The sequence below is a fragment of the Halichoerus grypus genome, chromosome 1 (genome assembly GCF_964656455.1).
Source record: "Halichoerus grypus chromosome 1, mHalGry1.hap1.1, whole genome shotgun sequence".
Classification (NCBI taxonomy): domain Eukaryota; kingdom Metazoa; phylum Chordata; class Mammalia; order Carnivora; family Phocidae; genus Halichoerus; species Halichoerus grypus.
The window spans coordinates 206,394,385-206,417,861 of record NC_135712.1 but is presented as its reverse complement, the minus strand read 5'-3'; the positions used below and the strand labels follow the sequence as shown (position 1 = coordinate 206,417,861).

The 23,477-nt window shown below is 44.8% G+C and overlaps 1 protein-coding gene across 4 annotated transcripts in view; it reads left to right on the top strand.

Annotated features, from left to right (window-relative positions):
* LOC118519220 (adhesion G protein-coupled receptor E2) overlaps window positions 1–23,477 on the top strand; it is a 56,480-nt gene that overhangs the window by 12,276 nt on the left and 20,727 nt on the right. For 3 of the 4 annotated variants that reach the window (XM_036066554.2, XM_036066555.2, XM_036066556.2), the window contains exons 4-12: window positions 1,945–2,100; window positions 3,452–3,598; window positions 4,041–4,187; window positions 4,274–4,320; window positions 4,445–4,522; window positions 15,649–15,826; window positions 19,353–19,460; window positions 19,626–19,849; window positions 20,057–20,236. In XM_036066554.2, the coding sequence (XP_035922447.2) occupies window positions 1,945–2,100; window positions 3,452–3,598; window positions 4,041–4,187; window positions 4,274–4,320; window positions 4,445–4,522; window positions 15,649–15,826; window positions 19,353–19,460; window positions 19,626–19,849; window positions 20,057–20,236 (1,265 nt within the window). The remainder of the gene's footprint in view (window positions 1–1,944; window positions 2,101–3,451; window positions 3,599–4,040; window positions 4,188–4,273; window positions 4,321–4,444; window positions 4,523–15,648; window positions 15,827–19,352; window positions 19,461–19,625; window positions 19,850–20,056; window positions 20,237–23,477) is intronic. The other variant, XM_078054410.1, reaches the window with a different exon arrangement.

The window sequence follows — 23,477 nt, the reverse complement described above, 5'->3', positions numbered from 1 at the left end:
GATTTGATAGCTAACTAGCCGAATTCCAGGGACCAGATGAAACTAGGGTCCCTATTCCTCCACCATCTTCCTCCCCTCGCCAGGGGGAAAGTAAATTTTATCATGAAAAAGAAAAAGGTGGTGTTGTGACTACGTCCAGCCCCTCTATGCCTGAGAGGTATCCCTAACGGATCCCTGCATTTGCTTGTGTATCTCAGGGAGACTCGTGGCTGGGTGAGCATGGCAAGGAGAGCTGCTGATGGCGTGACTGGATCCCAGCTGCTTTAAGGAAGCATGACTGAGGTTGAGAATTTCAACTTGTCATGTATTCCCCTCCTGTATGCCTCATTCCCACCTGTCCCCCACTCCATTCCATCCCATCTTGAAGGCAGGTGTCTAGGCATTGTCACCATCTGAGAAGTGAGGAGGGCAGTCCCATAGCCCAGATAGGGGTGAACACGAATGCATCAGGTGTGCATCTTCCCATATCCAGTCATGTTCTGGTGCTCACACCCACATCCTGAGCCTGTGGCTTTCTAAGGGAAGTCCACAAGTTCAGGTAGGAAACTCTACTCTGGGGGATACCAATTGCCTGCCCTGACTCAGAGTGATGCAATGAGTCCTTTCAGGCTCTAAAAGTTTTTGGTTCCCTGATTGGAATGTACAAGAGAAAACATTCTGTCCCTGCATTTTGATGCATTCTAGTCTTGCTGGTTCTTATTAAACTGTTATTTTTAACTGGTGATGTGTAGCCCCTGATCTATGTGTCCCTGAGCTGCTCAAAGAACCTGGCTCATGGGAATCTTTCCTCTCATGTGTAGAGAACAGGGAGAGATAGGAGGCCAGAAAAGACCACCAGTGGATCAGCTATGAGAGCTGGCATTCTTTTTTTTTTTTTTTAAAGATTTTATTTATCTGACAGAGAGATACAGCGAGAGAGGGAACACAAGCAGGGGGAGTGGGAGAGGGAGAAGCAGGCTTCCCGTGGTGCAGGGAACCCGATGTGGGGCTCGATCCCAAGACCCTGGGATCATGACCTGAGCCGAAGGCAGACGTTTAACGACTGAGCCACCCAGGCGCCCTGAGAGCCGGCATTCTGCTTCCTCATTTCATATCTGCAATGGGCTCTGATAAGAGGAACTTCTTCAGATTGGAGGTAGCAAGACTGCTCCAGAGACATCCTGGGGCATCTTTTTTTCTTCTTTTCTAAGATTTTATTTATTTATTTATTTATTTATTTATTTATTTATTTATTTATGAGAGTGAGCACATGAGTGGGGGGGGAGGGGCAGAGGCAGAGGGAGAAGCAGAGTCCCTGCTGAACAGGGAGTGGGATGTGGGGCTGCATCTGAGGACCCTGGAATCATGACTTGAGCCAAAGGTAGATGCTTAACTGACTGAGCCACCCAGGTGCCCAATGGGGCATCTTGAAAATGCCTGACACTGGAGCTGGGGGAGTGTTTGATGAGGCTTGTGGGTTATACTAGGGCCATCGATAATGGACTACGGAAGTTATCAATGGGCAATGGATTGACCTCTTGGTGTTATCTCAAGTGTGAATGGTGAGTGTCATCCAGCCATGACTCCCTTCACTGACTGAGCTTCAAGAGTGGCCTTCAGTGCCACGGTCACCCTGACTAGAGCCCACTCCCAGGTCCCCAGTAGTTCAAACAGAGTCTCAGTTCCTCTGTCTACACCACCATGCAGAAGTAGTTGCAGACCTCCTTCCAGCCCCCATGATGGCACAGCAGAGTGTCTGAATCTAGGTGCCCTCAGGCCCAGCCAGAGAGCAGAGATGAGCAGAACAGTGAGCAGGCGTTCGGAGCAGCTGGCTCCAGCTCATCCAACAAACTGTGAGCTGAGTTCTGTCCGGTCTCTATGGCAGAGTAGGGCTGGAGACCAGCGCCTCTGCCCTATGGGAACTCACACCTTTGAGAGGTGATCCTTTGCCCTGTTGTGTTCCAGACATCAACGAGTGTGAACCATCCTCGGCAGTGTCCTGTGGAAAATTCGCATATTGCCATAATACAGAGGGGAGCCACTACTGTACATGCAGCCAAGGATATGAGCTTGCTTCTGGGGCAAGAACGTTCAGGAATAAGACTGAGAACACATGTCAAGGTAAGAACTGACTTGTGTCTTCCATCTCCTCGTCCATGAGGTTTGGAGTCACTCAGCTCACTTTGTCTAGGCATCAGAGAACATCCTGATATCCTGTCCTTTTCCAAACACCAAGGATCAGAGATAGAGTGGTTGAGAGTGCTCTCCTGCAAGGGTCACCGGGATTCCAAGGGGGAACTCAGGCAGCAAGCTGTTGCCCTGGGAAATTAGGACAAAAGCCATCACTGGGAGCCAAGATGGTCCTGTTTGGGGAACACAGTATTTCCCCTGCACTTGGTTCCCAGGAAGGCCGACCCTGGACTTGTCCAAGTCCTCAGGCTGGGACACGGGTGGCCATGATGTCCCTGCCCCAGCTGGGAGCTGCCCAGAGAGGCCGAGGGAGCTAGGGCTGGCAGATGGGGAGGATTTGGACCACTTCTGGCAACATCTGGAAACAGAATATCTGGGCCACCATGCTCACCCATAGCATGCCTCCATGTGAATTAGAAAAGGCACCCACTCACCAAAGAAGAGACAGTGGGGCCTTCCAAATGCTTCTATCCCAGGACACAGCTGCAGGCACCCATCACCCTCACCTTCCCCCTGCAAATGTGGACGAATGTCAGCTGAAACCCCGAATCTGTAAAAGCTGCGGCATCTGCACCAACATCCAGGGCAGCTATACCTGCAAGTGCCCGCCCGGCTTGGAGTTCAGCCCGGGCGACCCCAATCTGTGCACAGGTAGAGGCCCTGGCAGACGCTGTGAGGCTGCACTGGAGCTGGTGAGGGGCCGAGGTGGATCCTGTAGCCCCAGGAGGAGGGAGAAGACCCTCAGGTTCCAGAAACACCAAGGGTTTGCTCTGCCTAAGGATTTACCTCCCAAGAAGGTCCCTCCACAGAGCAGGGAAGCAGCAGGGCTTTCTGTGCCTGGGGTTTCCTTGTGGAGCCCCCGGTCTCTATGAGCAACACCCCTACTTGCCCCTCCTCATCTGTCACATTCTAGCAGAAGTGTTGCTTCTAGGGCAGCTCAGGGTCACAGCCTCCTTGGTTAGAGGTCCATCACAGCCTCCCCCCTCCCTGAACCTGACACCTAGTCTAATCTGCACCATACGTGAAGGGTCTCAGCTTTGTCTTACACACATGGTTCTACCCTGTCCACCTTGCAGGGACAATCTGAGATTATGGAGTTTTTACAATAGAAAATGCTATCATAAAGTTTATCTTGACAGGCTAGGTGGCTGGTACATAGTGTGTGTGTGTGTGTGTATGTGTGTCTTTCCTTGGTGTGAAGTACTAAGGAATCTGAGAGAAGGGACAGGAAAGATGGGTGCAATGAGAGGAGGGAACCCTGACCCTCTGGCTTTGTCCTCAGATGTGCATGAATGCACGTCAGGGCAGAACCCATGCCACAACTCCACCCACTGCCTCAACAACATTGGGGGTTATCAGTGCCGCTGCCACCCTGGCTGGAAGCCAGTTCCTGGGTCCCCCAATGGCCCCAAGAACACCGTCTGTGAAGGTACAGAGCTCAGACGCCACATCCTGGAGACCCACACTCGGAACATTTGATCACATATTCAGTGGCACCCACACAAACCAAGCAGAATGACCCCTGGGGGTGCCCTGCTGTGCCAGGCATTCATTCTTTTGAGGCTGGTTGGGAAAAGATCTGGGGGGTCTTGGGGACGGAGCTGGGGTACTGAGGAGCAGGCTCCTTGGAGACCCCAGACAGCAGCTAATTACTACCTGGGACAAGGGTATCACTATAGTCACAACCTGCACATCTGTACAGGGCTCACGTGCTACATGCCAGGCTTCCCACACTTCCCATGACCCCTGCATCACCAGGATGTGGGTTCAGCGGGTGATAGCACCTCCAGCCAAGGGGAGACACTAACACAGGAAAAGGGGGCAGGATATGGAGGGGAAAGGGGTCCTGACTCCCATCTTTGTGTCCCCAGATGTGGATGAGTGCAGCTCTGGGCAGCCTATGTGCCACGAGTCCACCATCTGCATCAACACCGTGGGCTCGTACAAGTGCCGCTGTCGCCGGGGCTGGGAGCCCAAACCCGGATTCCAGAATAGGCAGCCCAACACCACCTGTGAAGGTACCTGGTCTGACCTGACCCCAGACCCCGCCCCTGACACACACAGACACTCTCACACCTAATGAATGGTGTTCTATCCCCTGCAGAGGTGTCCTTCCCCACCTGGACCCCACCCCCTGGAATCAAGAGCCAGGTGAGTGGCCCCAGCAGGGACCAGGAGGCAGGAATCCCTCTGTGCAGCTCGCCTGATCCACCCATTTCCCCCCAGCTCCCCCACCCACAATTCGGGCTCTCTGATCTGTACATCTCTATTCTAGGGACTCTCCCGTTTCTTTGAAAGAGTCCAAGATCTGCACAGAGACTTCAAGCCAGCCTTGGCTCAGGACACCATCCAGGTAAGGGCACGTCCCAGGAGAGGCAAAGTGGAGGCATCCCATAGAGGCCTGGCAAGCTATGGACTAGGAGGAGGCAGCCCCAACACACTGGCTTCCTCTATAAGGCCCTGCCTCTCCCAGGGTGGGTGGGAAGAGGAGACATGCAGGCATTCCTACTCACTGTTAGACAACCCCCTGCACCCACACATGACTTTTCTTTCTTTTTTTATTATGTTATGTTAATCACCATACATTACATCATTAGTTTTAGATGTAGTGTTCCATGATTCATTGTTTGCGTATATCACCCAGTGCTTCATTCAGTACGTGCCCTCTTTAATACCCATCACCAGGCTAACCCATCCTCCCACCCCCATCCACTCTAGAACCCTCAGTTTGTTTCTCAGAGTCCATAGTCTCTCATAGTTCGTCTCCCCCACCAATTTCCCCCCTTCATTTCTCCCTTCCTACTATCTTCTTTTTTTTTTTTTTTTTTAACATATAATGTATTATTTGTTTCAGAGGTATGGGTCTGTGATTCAACAGTCTTACACAATTCACAGTGCTCACCATAGCACATACCCACCCCAATGTCTATCACCCAGCCACCCCATCCCTCCCAACCTCCACCACTCCAGCAACCCTCAGTTTGTTTCCTGAGATTAAGAATTCCTCATATCAGTGAGATCATATGATACATGTCTTTCTCTGATTGACTTATTTCGCTCAACATAACACCCTCCAGTTCTATCCATGTCATGGCAAATGGCAAGATCTCATTCCTTTTGATGGCTGCATAATATTCCATTGTATATATATATACACCACATCTTCTTTATCCATTCATCTGTCAATGGACATCTTGGCTCTTTCCACAGTTTGGCTATTGTGGACATTGCTGCTATAAACATCGGAGTGCACGTACCCCTTCGGATCCCTACATTTGTATCTTTGGGGTAAATACCCAGTAGTGCAATTGCTGGATCATATGGTACCTCTATTTTCAACTTTTTGAGGAACCTCCATACTGTTTTCCAGAGTGGCTGCACCAGCTTGCATTCCCACCAACAGTGTAGGAGGGTTCCCCTTTCTCCGCATCCCCGCCAACATCTGTCATTTCCTGACGTGTTAATTTTAGCCATTCTGACTGGTGTGAGGTGGTATCTCATTGAGGTTTTGATTTGGATTTCCCTGATGCCGAGCGATGTTGAGCACTTTTTCATGTGTCTGTTGGCCATTTGGATGTCTTCTTTGGAAAAATGTCTGTTCATGTCTTCTGCCCATTTCTGGATTGGATCATTTGTTCTTTGGGTGTTGAGTTTCAGAAGTTCTTTATAGATTTTGGATACTAGCCCTTTATCTGATATGTCATTTGCAAATATCTTCTCCAATTCTGTCGGTGGTCTTTTGGTTTTGTTGACTGTTTCTTTTGCTGTGCAAAAGCTTTTTATCTTGATGAGGTCCCAATAGTTAATTTTTGCCCTTGCTTCCCTTGCCTTTGGCGATGTTTCTAGGAAGAAGTTGCTGCGGCTGAGGTCGAAGAGGTTGCTGTCTGTGTTCTCCTTTAGGATGTTGATGGACTCCTGTCTAACATTGAGGTCTTTCAACCATTTGGAGTCTATATTTGTGTGTGGTGTAAGGAAATGGTCCAGTTTCATTCTTCTGCATGTGGCTGTCCAATTTTCCCAACACCATTTGTTGAAGAGACTGTCTTTTTTCCATTGGACATTCTTTCCTGCTTTGTTGAAGATTAGTTGACCATAGAGTTGAGGGTCCATTTCTGGGCTCTCTATTCTGTTCCATTGATCTATGTGTCTGTTTTTGTGCCAGTACCATACTGTCTTGATGATGACAGCTTTGTAATAGAGCTGGAAGTCCGGAATTGTGATGCCACCAGCTTCGCTTTTCTTTTTCAACCTTCCTCTGGCTATTCGGGGTCTTTTCTGGTTCCATACAAATTTTAGGATTATGTGTTCCATTTCTTTGAAAAAAGTGGATGGTATTTTGATGGGGATTACATTGAATGTGTCGATTGCTCTAGGTAGCATTGACATCTTCACAACATTTTTTCTTCCAATCCATGAGCACGGAATGTTTTCCATTTCTTTGTGTCTTCCTCAATTTCTTTCATGAGTATTTTATAGTTTTCTGAGTACAGATTCTTTGCCTCTTTCCTTAGATTTATTCCTAGGTATCTTATGGTTTTGGGTGAAATTGTAAATGGGATTGACTCCTTCATTTCTCTTTCTTCTGTCTTGTTGTTGGTGTATAGGAATGCCATTGATTTCTGTGCATTGATTTTATATCCTGCCACTTACTGAATTCCTGTATGAGTTCTAGCAGTTTTGGGGTGGAGTCTTTTGGGTTTTCCACATAAAGTATCATATCATCTGCAAACAGTGATTTGGATGCCTTTTATTTCTTTTTGTTGTCTGATTGTTGTGGCTAGGACTTCTAATAGTATGTTGAATAGCAGTGGTGATAGTGGACATCGCTGCCGTGTTCCTGACCTTAGGGGGAAAGCTCTGTTTTTCCCCATTGAGAATGATATTCGCTGTGGGTTTTTCATAGATGGCTTTTATGATATTGAGGTATGTACCCTCTATGCCTATACTCTGAAGAGTTTTGTTTTTGTTTTTTAAATTTTTTATTGTTATGTTAATCCCCATACATTACATCATTAGTTTTAGATATAGTGTTCCATGATTCATCGTTTGTGCATAACACCCAGTGCTCCATGCAGAACGTGCCCTCCTCAATACCCATCACCAGGCTAACCCATCCTCCCACCCCCCTCCCCTCTAGAACCCTCAGTTTGTTTTTCAGAGTCCATCGTCTCTCATGGTTCTTCTCCCCCTCCGATTTCCCCCCCTTCATTCTTCCCCTCCTGCTACATTCTTCTTCTTTTTTTCTTTCTTAACATATATTGCGTTATTTGTTTCAGAGGTACAGATCTGAGATTCAACAGTCTTGCACAATTCACAGCGCTTACCAGAATATATACCCTTCCCAGTGTCCATCACCCAGTCACCCCATCCCTCCCACCCCACCCCCCACTCCAGCAACCCTCAGTTTGTTTCCTGAGATTAAGAATTCCTCATATCAGTGAGGTCATATGATACATGTCTTTCTCTGTTTGACTTATTTCGCTCAGCATAATACCCTCCAGTTCCATCCACGTCGTTGCAAATGGCAAGATCTCATTCCTTTTGATGGCTGCATAATATTCCATTGTATATATATACCACATCTTCTTTATCCATTCATCTGTCAATGGACATCTTGGCTCTTTCCACAGTTTGGCTATTGTGGACATTGCTGCTATAAACATCGGGGTGCACGTACCCTTTCGGTTCCCTACTTTTGTATCTTTGGGGTAAATACCCAGGAGTGCAATTGCTGGATCATATGGTAGCTCTATTTTCAACTTTTTGAGGAACCTCCATACTGTTTTCCAGAGTGGCTGCACCAGCTTGCATTCCCACCAAAAGTGTAGGAGGGTTCCCCTTTCTCCGCATCCCTGCCAACATCTGTCATTTCCTGACTTGTTAATTTTAGCCATTCTGACTGGTGTGAGGTGGTATCTCATTGAGGTTTTGATTTGGATTTCCCTGATGCCGAGCGATATTGAACACTTTTTCATGTGTCTGTTGGCCGTTTGGATGTCTTCTTTGGAAAAATGTCTGTTCATGTCTTCTGCCCATTTCTTGATTGGATTCTTTGTTCTTTTGGTGTTGAGTTTGATGAGTTCTTTATAGATTTTGGATACTAGCCCTTTATCTGATATGTCATTTGCAAATATCTTCTCCCATTCTGTCAGTTGTCTTTTGGTTTTGTTGACTGCTTCCTTTGCTTTGCAAAAGCTTTTTATCTTGATGAAGTCCCAATAGTTCATTTTTGCCTTTGCTTCCCTTGCCTTTGGCGATGTTTCTAGGAAGAAGTTGCTGCGGCTGAGGTCGAAGAGGTTGCTGCCTGTGTTCTCCTTTAGGATTTTGATGGACTCCTGTCCCACATTGAGGTCTTTAAACCATTTGGAGTCTATATTTGTGTGTGGTGTAAGGAAATGGTCCAGTTTCATTCTTCTGCATGTGGCTGTCCAATTTTCCCAACACCATTTGTTGAAGAGACTGTCTTTTTTCCATTGGTCATTCCTTCCTGCTTTGTCAAAGATTAGTTGACCATAGAGTTGAGGGTCCATTTCTGGGCTCTCTATTCTGTTCCATTGATCTATGTGTCTGTTTTTGTGCCAGTACCATACTGTCTTGATGATGACAGCTTTGTAGTAGAGCTGGAAGTCTGGAATTGTGATGCCGCCAGCTTCGCTTTTCTTTTTCAACATTCCTCTGGCTATGCGGGGTCTTTTCTGGTTCCATACAAATTTTAGGATTATTTGTTCCATTTCTTTGAAGAAAGTGGATGGTATTTTGATGGGGATTGCATTGAATGTGTAGATTGCTCTAGGTAGGATTGACATCTTCACAATATTTGTTCTTCCAATCCATGAGCACGGAATGTTTTCCATTTCTTTGTGTCTTCCTCAATTTCTTTCATGAGTATTTTATAGTTTTCTGAGTACAGATCCTTTGCCTCTTTGGTTAGATTTATTCCTAGGTATCTTATGGTTTTGGGTGAAATTGTAAATGGGATCGACTCCTTAATTTCTCTTTCTTCTGACTTGTTGTTGGTGTATAGGAATGCCACTGACTTCTGTGCATTGATTTTATATCCTGCCACTTGACTGAATTCCTGTATGAGTTCTAGCAGTTTTGGGGTGGAGTCTTTGGGATTTTCCACATAAAGTATCATATCATCTGCAAAGAGTGAGAGTTTGACTTCTTCCTTGCCAATTTGGATGCCTTTGATTTCTTTTTGTTGTCTGATTGCTGTGGCCAGGACTTCCAATACTATGTTGAATAGCAGTGGTGATAGTGGACATCCCTGCCGCGTTCCTGACCTTAGGGGGAAAGCTCTCAGTCTTTCCCCATTGAGAATGATATTCGCTGTAGGTTTTTCATAGATGGCTTTTATGATATTGAGGTATGTACCCTCTATCCCTATACTCTGAAGAGTTTTGATCAAGAAAGGATGCTGTACTTTGTCAAATGCTTTTTCTGCATCTATTGAGAGGATCATATGATTCTTGTTCTTTCTTTTGTTAATGTATTGTATCACGTTGATTGATTTGCAGATGTTGAACCAACCTTGCAGCCCAGGGATAAATCCGACTTGGTCGTGGTGACTAATCCTTTTAATGTACTGTTGGATCCTATTGGCTAGTATTTTGGTGAGAATTTTTGCATCCATGTTCATCAGGGATATTGGTCTGTAATTCTCCTTTTTGATGGGGTCTTTGTCTGGTTTTGGGATCAAGGTAATGCTAGCCTCATAAAATGAGTTTGGAAGTTTTCCTTCCATTTCTATTTTTTGGAACAGTTTCAGAAAGATAGGTATTAATTCTTCTTTAAATGTTTGGTAGAATTCCCCTGGAAAGCCATCTGGCCCTGGGCTTTTGTGTTTTGGGAGATTGTTGATGACTGCTTCAATTTCCTTAGTGGTTATAGGTCTGTTCAGGTTTTCTAGTTCTTCCTGGTTCAGTTTTGGTAGTTGATACATCTCTAGGAATGCATCCATTACTTCCAGGTTATCTAATTTGCTGGCATAGAGTTGCTCATAATATGTTCTTATAATTGTTTGTATTTCTTTGGTGTTGGTTGTGATTTCTCCTCTTTCATTCATCATTTTGTTGATTTGGGTCATTTCTCTTTTCTTTTTGATAAGTCTGGCCAGGGGCTTATCAATCTTGTTAATTCTTTCAAAGAACCAGCTCCTAGTTTCGTTGATCTGTTCTACTGTTCTTTTGGTTTCTATTTCATTGATTTCTTCTCTGATCTTGATTCTTTCTCTTCTCCTGCTGGGTTTAGGCTTTATTTGCTGTTCTTTCTCCAGCTCCTTTAGGTGTAGGGTTAGGTTGTGTACTTGAGACCTTTCTTGTTTCTTGAGAAAGGCTTGTATTGCTATATACTTTCCTCTTAGGACTGCCTTTGCTGTATCCCAAAGATTTTGAATAGTTGTGTTTTCATTTTCATTGGTTTCCATGAATTTTTTTAATTCTTCTTTAATTTCCTGGTTGACCCATTCATTCTTCAGTAGGATGCTCTTTAGCCTCCATGTATTTGAGTTCTTTCCGACTTTCCTCTTGTGATTGAATTCTAGTTTCAAAGCATTGTGGTCTGAAAATAGGCAGGGGATGATCCCAATCTTCTGGTACCGGTTGAGACCTGATTTATGACCTAGGATGTGATCTATTCTGGAGAATGTTCCATGGGCACTAGAGAAGAATGTGTATTCCGTTGCTTTGGGATGGAATGTTCTGAATATGTCTGTGAAGTCCATTTGGTCCAGTGTGTCATTTAAAGTCTTTATTTCCTTGTTGATCTTTTGCTTAGACGATCTGTCCATTTCAGTGAGGGGGCTGTTAAAGTCCCCCACTATTATTGTATTGTTGTCAATGTGTTTCTTTGCTTTTGTTATTAATTGCCTTATATAATTGGCTGCTCCCATGTTAGGGGCATAGATATTTACAATTGTTAGATCTTCTTGTTGGATAGACCCTTTAAGTATGATATAGTGTCCTTCCTCATCTCTTATTATAGTCTTTGGTTTAAAATCTAATTTGTCTGATATAAGGATTGCCACCCCAGCTTTCTTTTGGTGTCCATTAGCATGGTAAATGGTTTTCCACCCCCTCACTTTCAATCTGGGGGGATTTTTGGGTCTAAAATGAGTCTCTTGCAGACAGCATATCGATGGGTCTTGTTTTTTAATCCAATCTGATAGCCTGTGTCTTTTGATTGGGGCATTTAGCCCATTTACATACAGGGTAACTATTGAAAGATAGGAATTCAGTGCCATTGTATTGCCTGTAAAGTGACTGTTACTGTATATTGTTTGTGTTCCTTTCTGGTCTATGTTGCTTTTAGGCTCTCTCTTTGCTTAGAGGACCCCTTTCAATATTTGTTATAGGGCTGGTTTCGTGTTTGCAAATTCCTTTAGTTTTTGTTTGTCCTGGAAGCTTTTTATCTCTCCTTCAATTTTCAATGACAGCCTAGCTGGATATAGTATTCTTGGCTGCATATTTTTCTCATTTAATGCTCTGAATATGTCCTGCCAGTCCTTTCTGGCCTGCCAGGTCTCTGTGGATAAGTCTGTTGCCAACCTAATGTTTCTACCATTGTAGGTTACAGATCTCTTCTCCCGAGCTGCTTTCAGGATTTTCTCTTTGTCTCTGAGACTCGTAAGTTTTACTATTAGATGTCGGGGTGTTGACCTATTTTTATTGATTTTGAGAGGGGTTCTCTGTGCTTCCTGGATTTTGATGCCTGTTTCCTTCCCCAAATTAGGGAAGTTCTCTGCTATAATTTGCTCCATTATACCTTCTGCCCCTCTCTCTCTTTCTTCTTCTTCTGGGATCCCAATTATTCTAATGTTGTTTCATCTTATGGTATCGTTTATCTCTCGAATTCTGCCCTCGTGATCCAGTAGTTGTTTATCTCTCTTTTTCTCAGCTTCTTTATTTTCCATCATTTGGTCTTCTATCTCACTGATTCTTTCTTCTGCCTCATTTATCCTAGCAGTTAGCGCCCCCATATTTGATTGCACCTCATTGATAGCCTTTTTGATTTCTATTTGGTTAGATTTTAGTTCTTTTACTTCTCCAGAAAGGGTTTCTCTAATAACTTCCATGTTTTTTTCAAGCCCAGCTAGTATCTTTAAAGTGATGATTCTGAACTCTAGATCTGACATTGTACTAATGTCCGTATTGAGTAGGTCCCTGGCCATCGGTACTACCTCTTGTTCTTTTTGTTGAGGTGATTTTTTCCGTCTTGTCATTTTGTGCAGAGGAGAATAGATTAATGAGAGAACAAAATGCTAGCAGGGTAACAACGTCCCCAGAAAATATACTCTAAACAAATCAGAAAAGACCTGAAGCAGTGGGAAAAGAAAGGGAAAGAGAGAAAAAAGAAAAGGAAGGAAAAAAAGAAAAAAGAAAAAGATAAAGATAAAAACAAACAAAAGCAGAACAAAACAAAACAAAACAAAAACAGAATGTGATCAAATATGATCAGGCTGGATTATAGATCAGTGCCACACACTAGATTTTGGGTGTATTTTGGTCTGTTAAAAGAAAGTCCCTCCCAAAATTTTAAAGAAAGAAAAACTTATATATGTACAAAAATAAGGGTTGATATGATGAAGGGATGGAATATGACTGTAAAGATGGAAATTATAAAAAATTTTAAAAAAGGATTTGATAAGTTGTTTGAAAAAAGAAAGAAGAAGATAAAAAAAAAAAGAAAGAAAGAAAAAAGGGAGAGAATGTGATCAGGCAGGGGAGTAGAAAAAAACCATACACTAGAGATTTAGAGTATATTTTGATCTGTTAGAAGAAACTATCTCAAGATTTTAAAGAGAGAACAACTTATATATATATGCCAAAAATACGGGTAACTACTATGAAGGGATAGAATATGACTTTAAAAATGAAAAATAAAAATGTTTTTTTTTAAAAAAGGGATTGATAAGATGTTGGTTGAAAAAGGGAAAAAGAAAAATTCAAAAAAAAAGAAAAAAGGAAAAAAGAAAAAAAGACAGTTAAAAAAAATAATTAACTTTGAAAGACTAAAGAATCATGGTAAAAAAGCCATGAATTCTATGTGCAGTATTCCCCTAGCGCTGGAGTTCTGCCGTTCTCATTGCTCGGTAAACTTGGTCTTGGCTGGCTGTTCTCGCTGATCTTCTGGGGGAGGGGCCTGTTGCCGTGGTTCCCAAATGTCTTTGCCGGAGGCGGAATCGCCCCGCCCTTGCCGGTCCGGGCTAAGTAATCTGCTCGGGTTTGCTCTCCGGAGCTTTTGTTCCCTGCAAGCTTTCCGTACAGCTTTGGAGGCAGAGAGGGAAAATGGCGGCCTCCCAGTCTCCGCCCCGGAGGAGCCGAGAACTTGGGGTCCCGCTCCTCAGCGAGCCCCCAGAGAAAAGCCGTCAGTCACTCCCGTCTCCCCGGTCTCCGACTGCACTCCGCGCTCACCCGGCCTGTGACCGCGCCTTTCTATCTGGCACCCGACCCCGGGTGGAGTCTCCAAACCCAGCAGATCCCCGCGGTGCACTCCCGCACCTCTCCTCCCGGGGGAAGAAGGTGAGTCTCCCCGGATCTGCCGCTTGTTGGGTCCCTGCTGGAGGAGCAGTGGCCCGACTGTGCCGCGGATCACGGTTTATGGCAACCCCGAGCTGAGAGCCCGCGCCTGGGCTCCGTCTCTGCAGCCGGCTTCCCTGCTCCGATACCTGGGAGCTCTGCCGCACTCAGGCACCCCTGGTCTTTCTGTGACCCCGAGGGTCCTGAGACCACACTGACCCGCGAGGGTTCCACCCCCCACTTCGCCACCAGAGTGACGTCCCTCAGCGGAGCAGACTTCTAAAAGTTCCGATTTTGTGCTCCGTGGCCCTATCACTTGCCAGAAGCGGCCGACGGAGGCCCCTCCCCCGCCGTCGATCCTCCCGAATAACGCCTCGGATTCACTTCTCCGCACGTCCTACCTTCCAGAAAGTGGTCGCTTTTCTGTTCAGAGAGTTGTTGCTATTCTTTTCTTCGATCTCCTGTTGAGTTTGTAGGTGTTCAGAATGGTTTGATCCCTATCCAGCTGAATTCCTGAGAGGAGACGAAATCCAGGTCTCCTACTCCTCCGCCATCTTGCTCTGCCTCCTAAAACTGTTTTTTAAAAAAGGAATTGACAAGATGTTGGTTGAGAAAGGGAAAAAGAAAAATTAAAAAAAAAAGACAGTTAAAAAAAATTAACTTTGAAAGACTAAAGAATCATTGTAAAAAGCCATGGATTCTATGTGCAGTATTCCCCTAGGGCTGGAGTTCTGCCGTTCTCATTGATAGGTAAACTTGGCCTTGGCTGGCTGTTCTCGCTAATCTCCTTGGTGAGGGGCCTGTTGCCGTGGTTCCCAAATGTCTTTGCCGGAGGCGGAATCGCCCCGCCCTTGCCCAGTCAGGGCTAAGTAATCTGCTCGGGTTTGCTCTCGGGAGCTTTTGTTCCCTGCAAGCTCTCCGCATGGCTTTGCAGGTGAGAGTGAAAATGGCGGCCTCCCAATCTCTGCCCCAGAGGAGCCGAGAACTCGGGGCCCCACTCCTCAGTGAGCCCCCAAAGAAAAGCCGTCAGTCACTCCCGTCTCCCCGGTCTCCGGCCGCACTCCGCGCTCACCCAGCCTGTGACTGCGTGTTTCTATCTCTGACACCCGACCCGTGTGGAGTCCCAAACCCAGCAGATCCCTGTGGTGCGCTCCCTCGCCACTCCTCCCAGGGGAGGAAGGGGAGTCTCCCCGGATCTGCCGCTTGTTGCGTCCCTGCTGGAGGAGCAGTGGCCCGACTGTGCCGCGGATCATGGTTTATGACAACCCCGAGCTGAGAGCCCGCGCCTTGGCTCTGTCTCTGCAGCCGGCTTCCCTGCTCTGATAACTGGGAGCTCTGCCGCACTCAGGCACCCCCAGTCTTTCTGTGACCCCGAGGGTCCTGAGACCACACTGTCCCGCGAGTGTTCCACCCCCCCGGTTAGCCACTGGAGTGACGTCCCTCAGCGGAGCCGACTTCTAAAAGTTCCGATTTTGTGCTCGAGGGCTCTATCACTTGCCAGAAGCGGCAGATGGAGGCCCCTCCTTCGCCGTGTATCCTCCCGAATATCGACTGGGATTCACTTCGCACGTCCCACCTTCCAGAAAGTGGTCGCTTTTCTGTTCAGAGAGTTGTTGCTAATCTTTTCTTCGATCTCCTGTTGAGTTTGTAGGTGTTCAGAATGGTTTGATCCCTATCCAGCTGAATTCCTGAGACCAGATGAAATCCAGGTCTCCTACTCCTCCACCATCTTGCTGAGGCGGTACTATCACAAATGACTTTTCTTCTTACGTTTTCTGGACACTGGGGTAATGTCATTCTTGGTTTGTGAACAGGGTTGACTTCTGGATTTCAGGGGCAAAGACCCAGGGACTCTGATCCAGTACCACCTTCATCTACCAATGAGTCTCCAGGGTGTGTTGTCTGGGGCTGAGTGAGCAGGGTCTTCATGCTCACTAGCTCTGTGTCTCCATCCCCCCAGCACCTCATACGGGAGGTGGATGAGCTGCTGGAGACCCCTGATGACCTGGAGGCCCTGCCCCGCTCAGAGCAGCACTGTGTGGCCACTAACCTGCTTGTTGGCCTGGAGGATGTCCTGAGAAACCTGAGCCAGGCCCTGCCCAGTGGGATATTGACCTTCAATGCATCTGCAGGCACAGGTAAGTACTGGGGTCTGCCCCAGGCTCTGCTCTGCCTGTTCCCACCTCCTTTGTCCCCCAGCCTCACTGGAGTGTGTGACCATGCTTATATCTCTGTATTACACTCATAAGCCAGTTAAAAGGTTAAGTGAATAAAACTGTAAATCATACACATTTTCACTGTAATATAAATTATCAACAGATGAAATAATTATAATAAGAATTTCAGATAACAAAATAGAAACATCTTCAAAAGAAGACTATTTGCTAAATTTTGAAGAATGCAAATTTGATAATACTTGATATTTAAGTATGATTTGTTTTATTGAGGTAAGATTCATGTAATATAAAATTCACATTTTAAGGAAAGTGTAAAATTCAGTGGCACTTAGTACACTCCCAGAGTTGTACAACCATCACCTCCATTTCTAAAATATATTCATCACCCAAAAGTAAATAGTGTACCCACTAAGCAGTCCCTTCTCATCTCTCCCTCCCCTAGACCCTGGCAGCCACCAGTCTGTTTTCTGTATCTGTGGATTTGAATATTCTGAACATTTCATACCTATAGAATCATGCAATAGGTGACCTTATGGTCTGGCTTCTTTCACACAGCCTCATGTTTTCAAGGGGAATCCCTGTTGTAGCATGTTGCAGAATTCCTTTCCTTTTTATGGTTGAATAATATTCCATTATTGTGGATATAGTACCTTTTGAGTATCATTCATCCAGTGACTGACTTTTGGGTTGTTGCCAGGTTTGACTATTTTGAATAGCATGGCTGTGAATATTGCTGGACAAGTTTTTGTTGGAATAACTATTCTTAGCTCTTTGCATACATACATAGGAGTGGATTTTTTAAATTTTTATTGTTATGTTAATCACCATGCATTACATCATTAGTTTTTTTTTATTTTTTATTGTTATGTTAATCCCCATACATTACATCATTAGTTTTTGATGTAGTGTTCCATGATTCATTGTTTGTGCATAACACCCAGTGCTCCATGCAGAACGTGCCCTCTTTAATACCCATCACCAGGCTAACCCATCCTCCCAGCCCCCTCCCCTCTAGAACCCTCAGTTTGTTTTTCAGAGTCCATCGTCTCTCATGGTGCGTCTCCCTCTCCGATTATCCCCCATTCATTCTACATAGGAGTGGATTTTTAAAAAAAAGATATTATTTATTTATTTGACTGAGAGAGGGAGCACAAGCAGGGGGAGTGGCAGAAAGAGAGGGAGAAGCAGGCCCCCCATGGAGCAGGGAGCCCAATGCAGGGCTTGATCCCGGGACCCTGGGATCATGACCTGAGCTGAAGGCAGATGCTTGACTGACTGAGCCACCCAGGTGCCACAGGAGTGGAATTTCTAAGCAATGAGGTCACTCTGTCTTCAACTTTTTGAGGAACTACCAAACTTTTTCCAAAATGGAGGCACCATTTTACATCCCCACCAGCAACACACAAGGGTTCCCATATCCACAGTCTTAGCAACACTTGGTACTTACATTTTGTTTTCCTTCAGCCTTTTTAGTGTATGTCAGGGGATATCTTGTTGTGGTTTTGATTTTCCTTTCCCAAATGACTAATGACATTTAACATCTTTTTATGTGATTGTTGAATATTTGTATATATATTTTTTGAAACATCTATTCAAGTCCTTTGCCTATTTTTTAATTCTTTGTTTGGCTTTTGGTTGTTGAGCCGTAAGAGTTCTTTATATATTCTATAGTACTCTATGAGACATGTGATTTGCTAATTTTTTCTCCCATTCCATCAACTGTCTTTTCACTTTAATGAACAGATGCTTCTGTTTTGATGAAATTTCTCTTTTGTTTTCTCTATTTTTCTTTTGTCGCGTGTGCATTTGGTGTCTTCTTTAAGAATCCATTGCCAAATCCAAGGCCATGAATATTACACCTGTGTTTCTTCCTAACTGTTCTGGTTTCAGCTCATAAATATAGGTCTTTGACCCATTTTGAGTTAATGTTTGTTTGTTGTGTAAGGTGCAGTTCCTTCTACTGCAAGTGGAGATCGAGATGTGCCACACTGTTTGCTGAAGAGACTTTTTTTTTTCACTGAAGGGTCTTGGCATCCCTTTTTTTAAATAGATTTTTTAAATTAAATTAAATTAATTAATTAATTTTATTTTATTATGTTAGTTTTTTTTTTAAGATTTTTATTTATTTGTCAGATTGAGAAAGAGAAAGCACAAGCAAGGGAAGCGGCAGGCAGAGGGAGAAGCAGGCCCCCCGCTGAGCAAGGAGCTGATGTGGGACTCGATCCCAGGACCCTGGGATCATGACCTGAGCCGAAGGCAGACACTTAACCAACTGAGCCACCCAGTCGCCCCAGGTCTTGGCATCCCTTGTCGGAATTCAATTGACCACAGATGTATGGGTTTATTTCCGGATTTTCAATTTTTTCAATTTATTTATTTTTGCGAGAGAGAGAGAGAGAGAGAGAGCAAGCATGACGAGGGGGAAGGGCAGAGGGAGAAGCAGACTCCCCGTTGAGCAGGGAGCCTAATGTGGGGCTCGATCCCAGGATCATGGGATCACGACCCAAGCCGAAGCAGATGCTTAACAGATGGAGCCACCCAGGCACCCTGGACTTTCCATTTTATTTTACTGGTCTGTATGTCTATCCTTATGCCACTGCCCTACTGTTCTGATTACTGTAGGTTAATAGTTTTGAAATCAGGAGGTGTATGTACTCCAATTTTGTTTTTCATTTTCAAGATTGTTTTGGGTGTTTGGGCCCCTTGCAATGCCCTGTGAACTTTAGGATGGACTTTTCCATTTCCAAAAAAATGTTTTTGGAATATTGATATGGTATATATTAAATCTGTAGACCTCTTTGGGAAATATTGCCATCTTATCAATATTAAGCCTTTTAAACCATGAATATAGACTGTTTTCCCAGTTACTTAGGGTCTCTCATTTATTCCAACAATTTTTTTTTTGTAGTTTGTTGTGTACAAGTCTTGAACCTCCTTGGGTAAATTTATTACTAATATTTTGTTAAAGGTTGTTTTACATCTATGCTCACAAGAAATGTTGGTCTATAGTTTTCTCCTAATGGATTTTTCTGGTTTTGTTATCAGGGTGATGGTGGCTTCATAAGATTATTTAGACAGTATTCTATCCTTTCCTACTTTTGGAGGAATTTACAAAGGATTCTTATTAATTCTTACTTAAAAGGTTGGAAGAATTCGCCAGTAAAGCTATTTGGTCTAGGCTTTTTATTTTGGGGAATTTTTACCTGTTTATTATCTTTGCCTGTGATAGGTCTGTTCAATTTTATTTGTTCTTGGGTTACTTTTGTACACTGTGCGTCTCTAGGATTTTGTCACTTTCATCTAGGTTATCCAGTTTGTTGGTGTACAATTGCTCATCGTATTTTCTTATAGTCCTTTGTAACTCTGTGTGTGTGTGTGAGAGTGTGTGCATGTGCCTACCACCACACATATAAAATAATGGTGTTATAGCAACCCCACAGGCACAATTACTAACCTAACTCCCTTATATAACTCCTATCACTCATAGACCTGTCCCTGGAGGTGCAGGAGCAAGGACACAGAAATGTCACTTTGAGTTCAAATCAGGTGAAGATGCTGCTGAACTGGGATGTGGCGCACGAATCTGGTGACTCAGGTACTGGCCGAGATGGGGGGAAGGTCACAAGATGCCCAAGGATGTGACAAACAGGGAACTGAAGATTAAAGGGAAGGGGGGATTTAGTGAGGCCCAAAGAATCCATCTGAGGAGAAAAGGGCCCTGTGGGAACCCCAAGGTATCAACATTGGCCTCTTCCTGCAGGTCGTTCTGTGGTGGGCCTTGTCTCCACACCGGGGATGGGCAAGTTGCTGGCTGAGGCCCGCCTGGTCCTGGAGCCTGAGAGGCAGGCAGTTCTGCATGGGGCACACAAGGGCGTGCTGCGAGGAGTCTCCTCTGTCCTGCTCTCACACGTCATCTCTGCCTTTATGAGCAACAGCGACACCCAGAACCTCAGCTCCCCTATCACCTTCATCTTTTCCCACCATGTGAGTGCTGGTGAGATGGGACTGTGGGTGTGGAAGGAGCCTGGGTCTTGGGCACAGCCTCGCTGCTCAGCTCAGTCTTGATTGAGGTTCTTGGGGGCTCCCCCGTGGCTGCATCATTCCCCAAAGAAAGCCTTTTGCAAGCCAGCTTTGGATAAGCATTTCTGAGCACTGGAACAACCAGCTTCCACCTACACTCTGTTTCTACAGTCAGTGACCCGTGGGCCAATGCAAAAGGTGTTCTGCGTCTTCTGGGATCACACTCCGGATGGATATGGTCATTGGTCCACCGCAGGCTGCAGGATGGCGGCCACTGGAGACACCAGCACCACCTGCCAGTGCACCCACCTCAGCAGCTTTGCAGTCCTCATGGCCCACTACGATGTGCCGGTGAGAGCCCCGAGAGAGGCTGCGTTCCATGCCTATTGCTCTGAAACATATTTCCCCACATACGGGGCTTTAAAAAAACAAATTTATATCTTGTTTCTTTGGGGCAGCACTTGGGCAGGGCGTAGCTAATTGTCTGCTCAGGGTCTTACAAGCCTGAAATCAGCCAGATTTGCATTCTCCTCTGTGGCTCAGGTTCCTCCTGTGAGCTCCCTGTTTGTTGGCAGGGTTCAGTTCCTTGCAGTGGTAGGACTGGGGTTCCACTTTCTTGCTGCCTGTGATCAGGGGATCATGCTCGGCTACTAAGGACTACCTGCTTTCCTTCTCTGGCTGCCCTCAACCAGTGTATCAACATTTCTATCCAGAGGCCAGCAGGAGGAGCTCCCTCACCTCAAATGGTCTCTAATTTTGAATCTTTTAATCCAGGAAGAGCCCAGAGATTTGATGGCTCCCTGATTAGACCGGGCCCACCCAGGATAAACTCCCTCTCTTAGAGTCAACTGAATAGGACCTGAATTCCATCTGCAAAATCCTTTGACAGCAACACAATTTGGCCTTTAGCTGAAAACCCAATAGAACGTGTGTGTATACCTTCTATCATTGCCAAATTACAGTTTGCATAACAGAGGTGTCCTCAGGGCAGGAGTGTTTAGGGGTTATAGAATGGAAGATATGCTGGTGTCAGAGGTCAGAGGGCCTGGGAAGCCAGTGAGGACAGGTAGATTAGGAACTATGTTTGCTTGCTGCCCTGGCCAGGTGAGCTGGTCACTTCCTCTCAGTCACCAAAACTAATGTCTCACTCACGTGACCTGTAAAGTAAAACAAACCATTGTGAATTCTGGGGCTTTGTCTTGAGTAAGGACTCTCCTATCCTTTGATTTTTTTTTTTTTTTTGTATTATGTTATGTTAGTCACCATACAATACCTCATTAGTTTTTGATGTAGTGATCCACAATCCATTGTTTTTGCATAAAACGCAGTGCTCCATGAAGCTCGTGCCCTCCTTAATATCCATCACTGGGCTAACCCATCCCCCCACCCCCCTCCCCTCTAAAACCTTCAGATTGTTTCTCGGAGTCCATAGTCTCTCATGGTTTGTCTCCCCCTCCGATTTCCCCCTTCATTTTTCCCTTCCTTCCCCTAATATCCTGCATGCTATTCCTTATGTTCCACAAATAAGTGAAACCATATGATAATTGCCTTTCTCTGCTTGACCTATTTCACTTAGCATAATCTCCTCCAGTCCCCTCCATGTTGATGCAAATGTTGGGTATTCATCCTTTCTGATGGCTGAGTAATATTCCATTGTATATATGCACCACATCTTCTTCATCCATTCATCTGGTGAAGGGCATCTTGGCCCTTTGCACAGTTTGGCTATTGCGGACATTGCTGCTATGAACATTGGGGTGCATGTGGCCCTTCTTTTCACTACATCTGTATCTTTGGGGTAAATACCCAGGAGTGCAGTTGCTGGGTCATAGGGTAGCTCTATTTTTAATTTTGTGAGGAACCTCCACACTGTTTTCCAAAGTGGCTGTACCAACTTGCATTCCCACCAACAGTGTAAGAGGGTCCCCCTTTCTCCACAACCTCTCCAACATTTGTTGTTTCTTGCCTTGTCCATTTTTGCCATTCTAACTGGTGTAAGGTAGTATCTCAGTGTGGTTTTGATTTGAATTTCCCTGATGGCTAATGATGATGAACATCTTTTCATGTGTCTGTCAGCCATTTGTATGTCTTCTTTGGAGAAGTGTCTGTTCATGTCTTCTGCCCATTTTTTGACTTGATTATTTGGTTTTTGGGTGTTGAGATTGAGAAGTTCTTTATATATCTTGGATATCAGCCCTTTATCTGTAGTGTCATTTACAAATATCTTCTCCCGTTCCGTGAGTTGCCTCTTTGTTTTGTTGACTATTTCCTTTGCTGTGCAGAAGCTTTCTCTCTTGATGAAGTCCCAAAAGTTCATTTTTGCTTTTGATTCCCTTACCTTTGGACTCGTGTCTTGAAGGAAGTTGCTGTGGCCTATGTCGAAGAGGTTACTGCTTGTGTTCTCCTCTAGGATTTTGATGGATTCCTGTCTCACATTGAGGTCTTTCATCCATTTTGAGTTTACCTTTGTGTATGGTGTTAGAGAATGGTCGAGTTTCATTCTTCTGTATATAGCTGTCCAATTTTCCAGGCACCATTTATTGAAGAGACTGTCTTTTTTCAATTGCATGTTTTTTCCTGCTTTGTCAAAGATTATTTGACCATATAGTTGAGGGTCTATATCTGGCCTCTCTATTCTGTTCCATTGGTTTATGTCTGTTTTTGTGCCAGTACCATGCTGTCTTGGTGATCATGGCTTTGTAAGATAGCTTGAAATCAGGCAACGTGATGCCCCCAGCTTTGTTTTTCTTTTTCAACATTTCCTTGGCGATTCGGGTCTTTTCTGATTCCATACAAATTTTAGGATTGTTTGTTGCAGCCAGCACTTTGAAAAATGCCATTGGTGTTTTGATCGGGATGGCGTTAAAAGTATAGATTGCTGTGGGTAGCATAGACATTTTAACAGTGTTCATTTTTCCAATCCAGGAGCATGGAGTGTTTTTCCATGTTTTTGTGTCTTCAATTTCTTTTTATTTTTTAAATTTATTTTATTTTTTTATTTTTTAGTTGTTATGTTAATCCCCATACATTACATCATTAGTTTTAGATATAGTGTTCCATGATTCATTGTTTGTGCATAACACCCAGTTCTCCATGCAGAACGTGCCCTCCTCAATACTCATCACCAGGCTAACCCATCCTCCCACCCCCCTCCCCTCTAGAACCCTCAGTTTGTTTTTCAGAGTCCATCGTCTCTCATGGTTCGTCTACCCCTCCGATTTTCCCGCCTTCATTCTTCCCCTCCTGCTACCTTCTTCTTCTTCTTTTTTTTTCTTAACATATATTGCATTATTTGTTTCAGAGGTACAGATCTGAGATTCAACAGTCTTGCACAATTCACAGCGCTTACCAGAGCACGTACCCTCCCCAGTGTCTATCATCCAGTCACCCCATCCCTCCCACCCCACCCCCCACTCCAGCAACCCTCAGTTTGTTTCCTGAGATTAAGAATTCCTCATATCAGTGAGGTCATATGATACATGTCTTTCTCTGTTTGACTTATTTCGCTCAGCATAATACCCTCCAGTTCCATCCACGTCGTTGCAAATGGCAAGATCTCATTCCTTTTGATGGCTGCATAATATTCCATTGT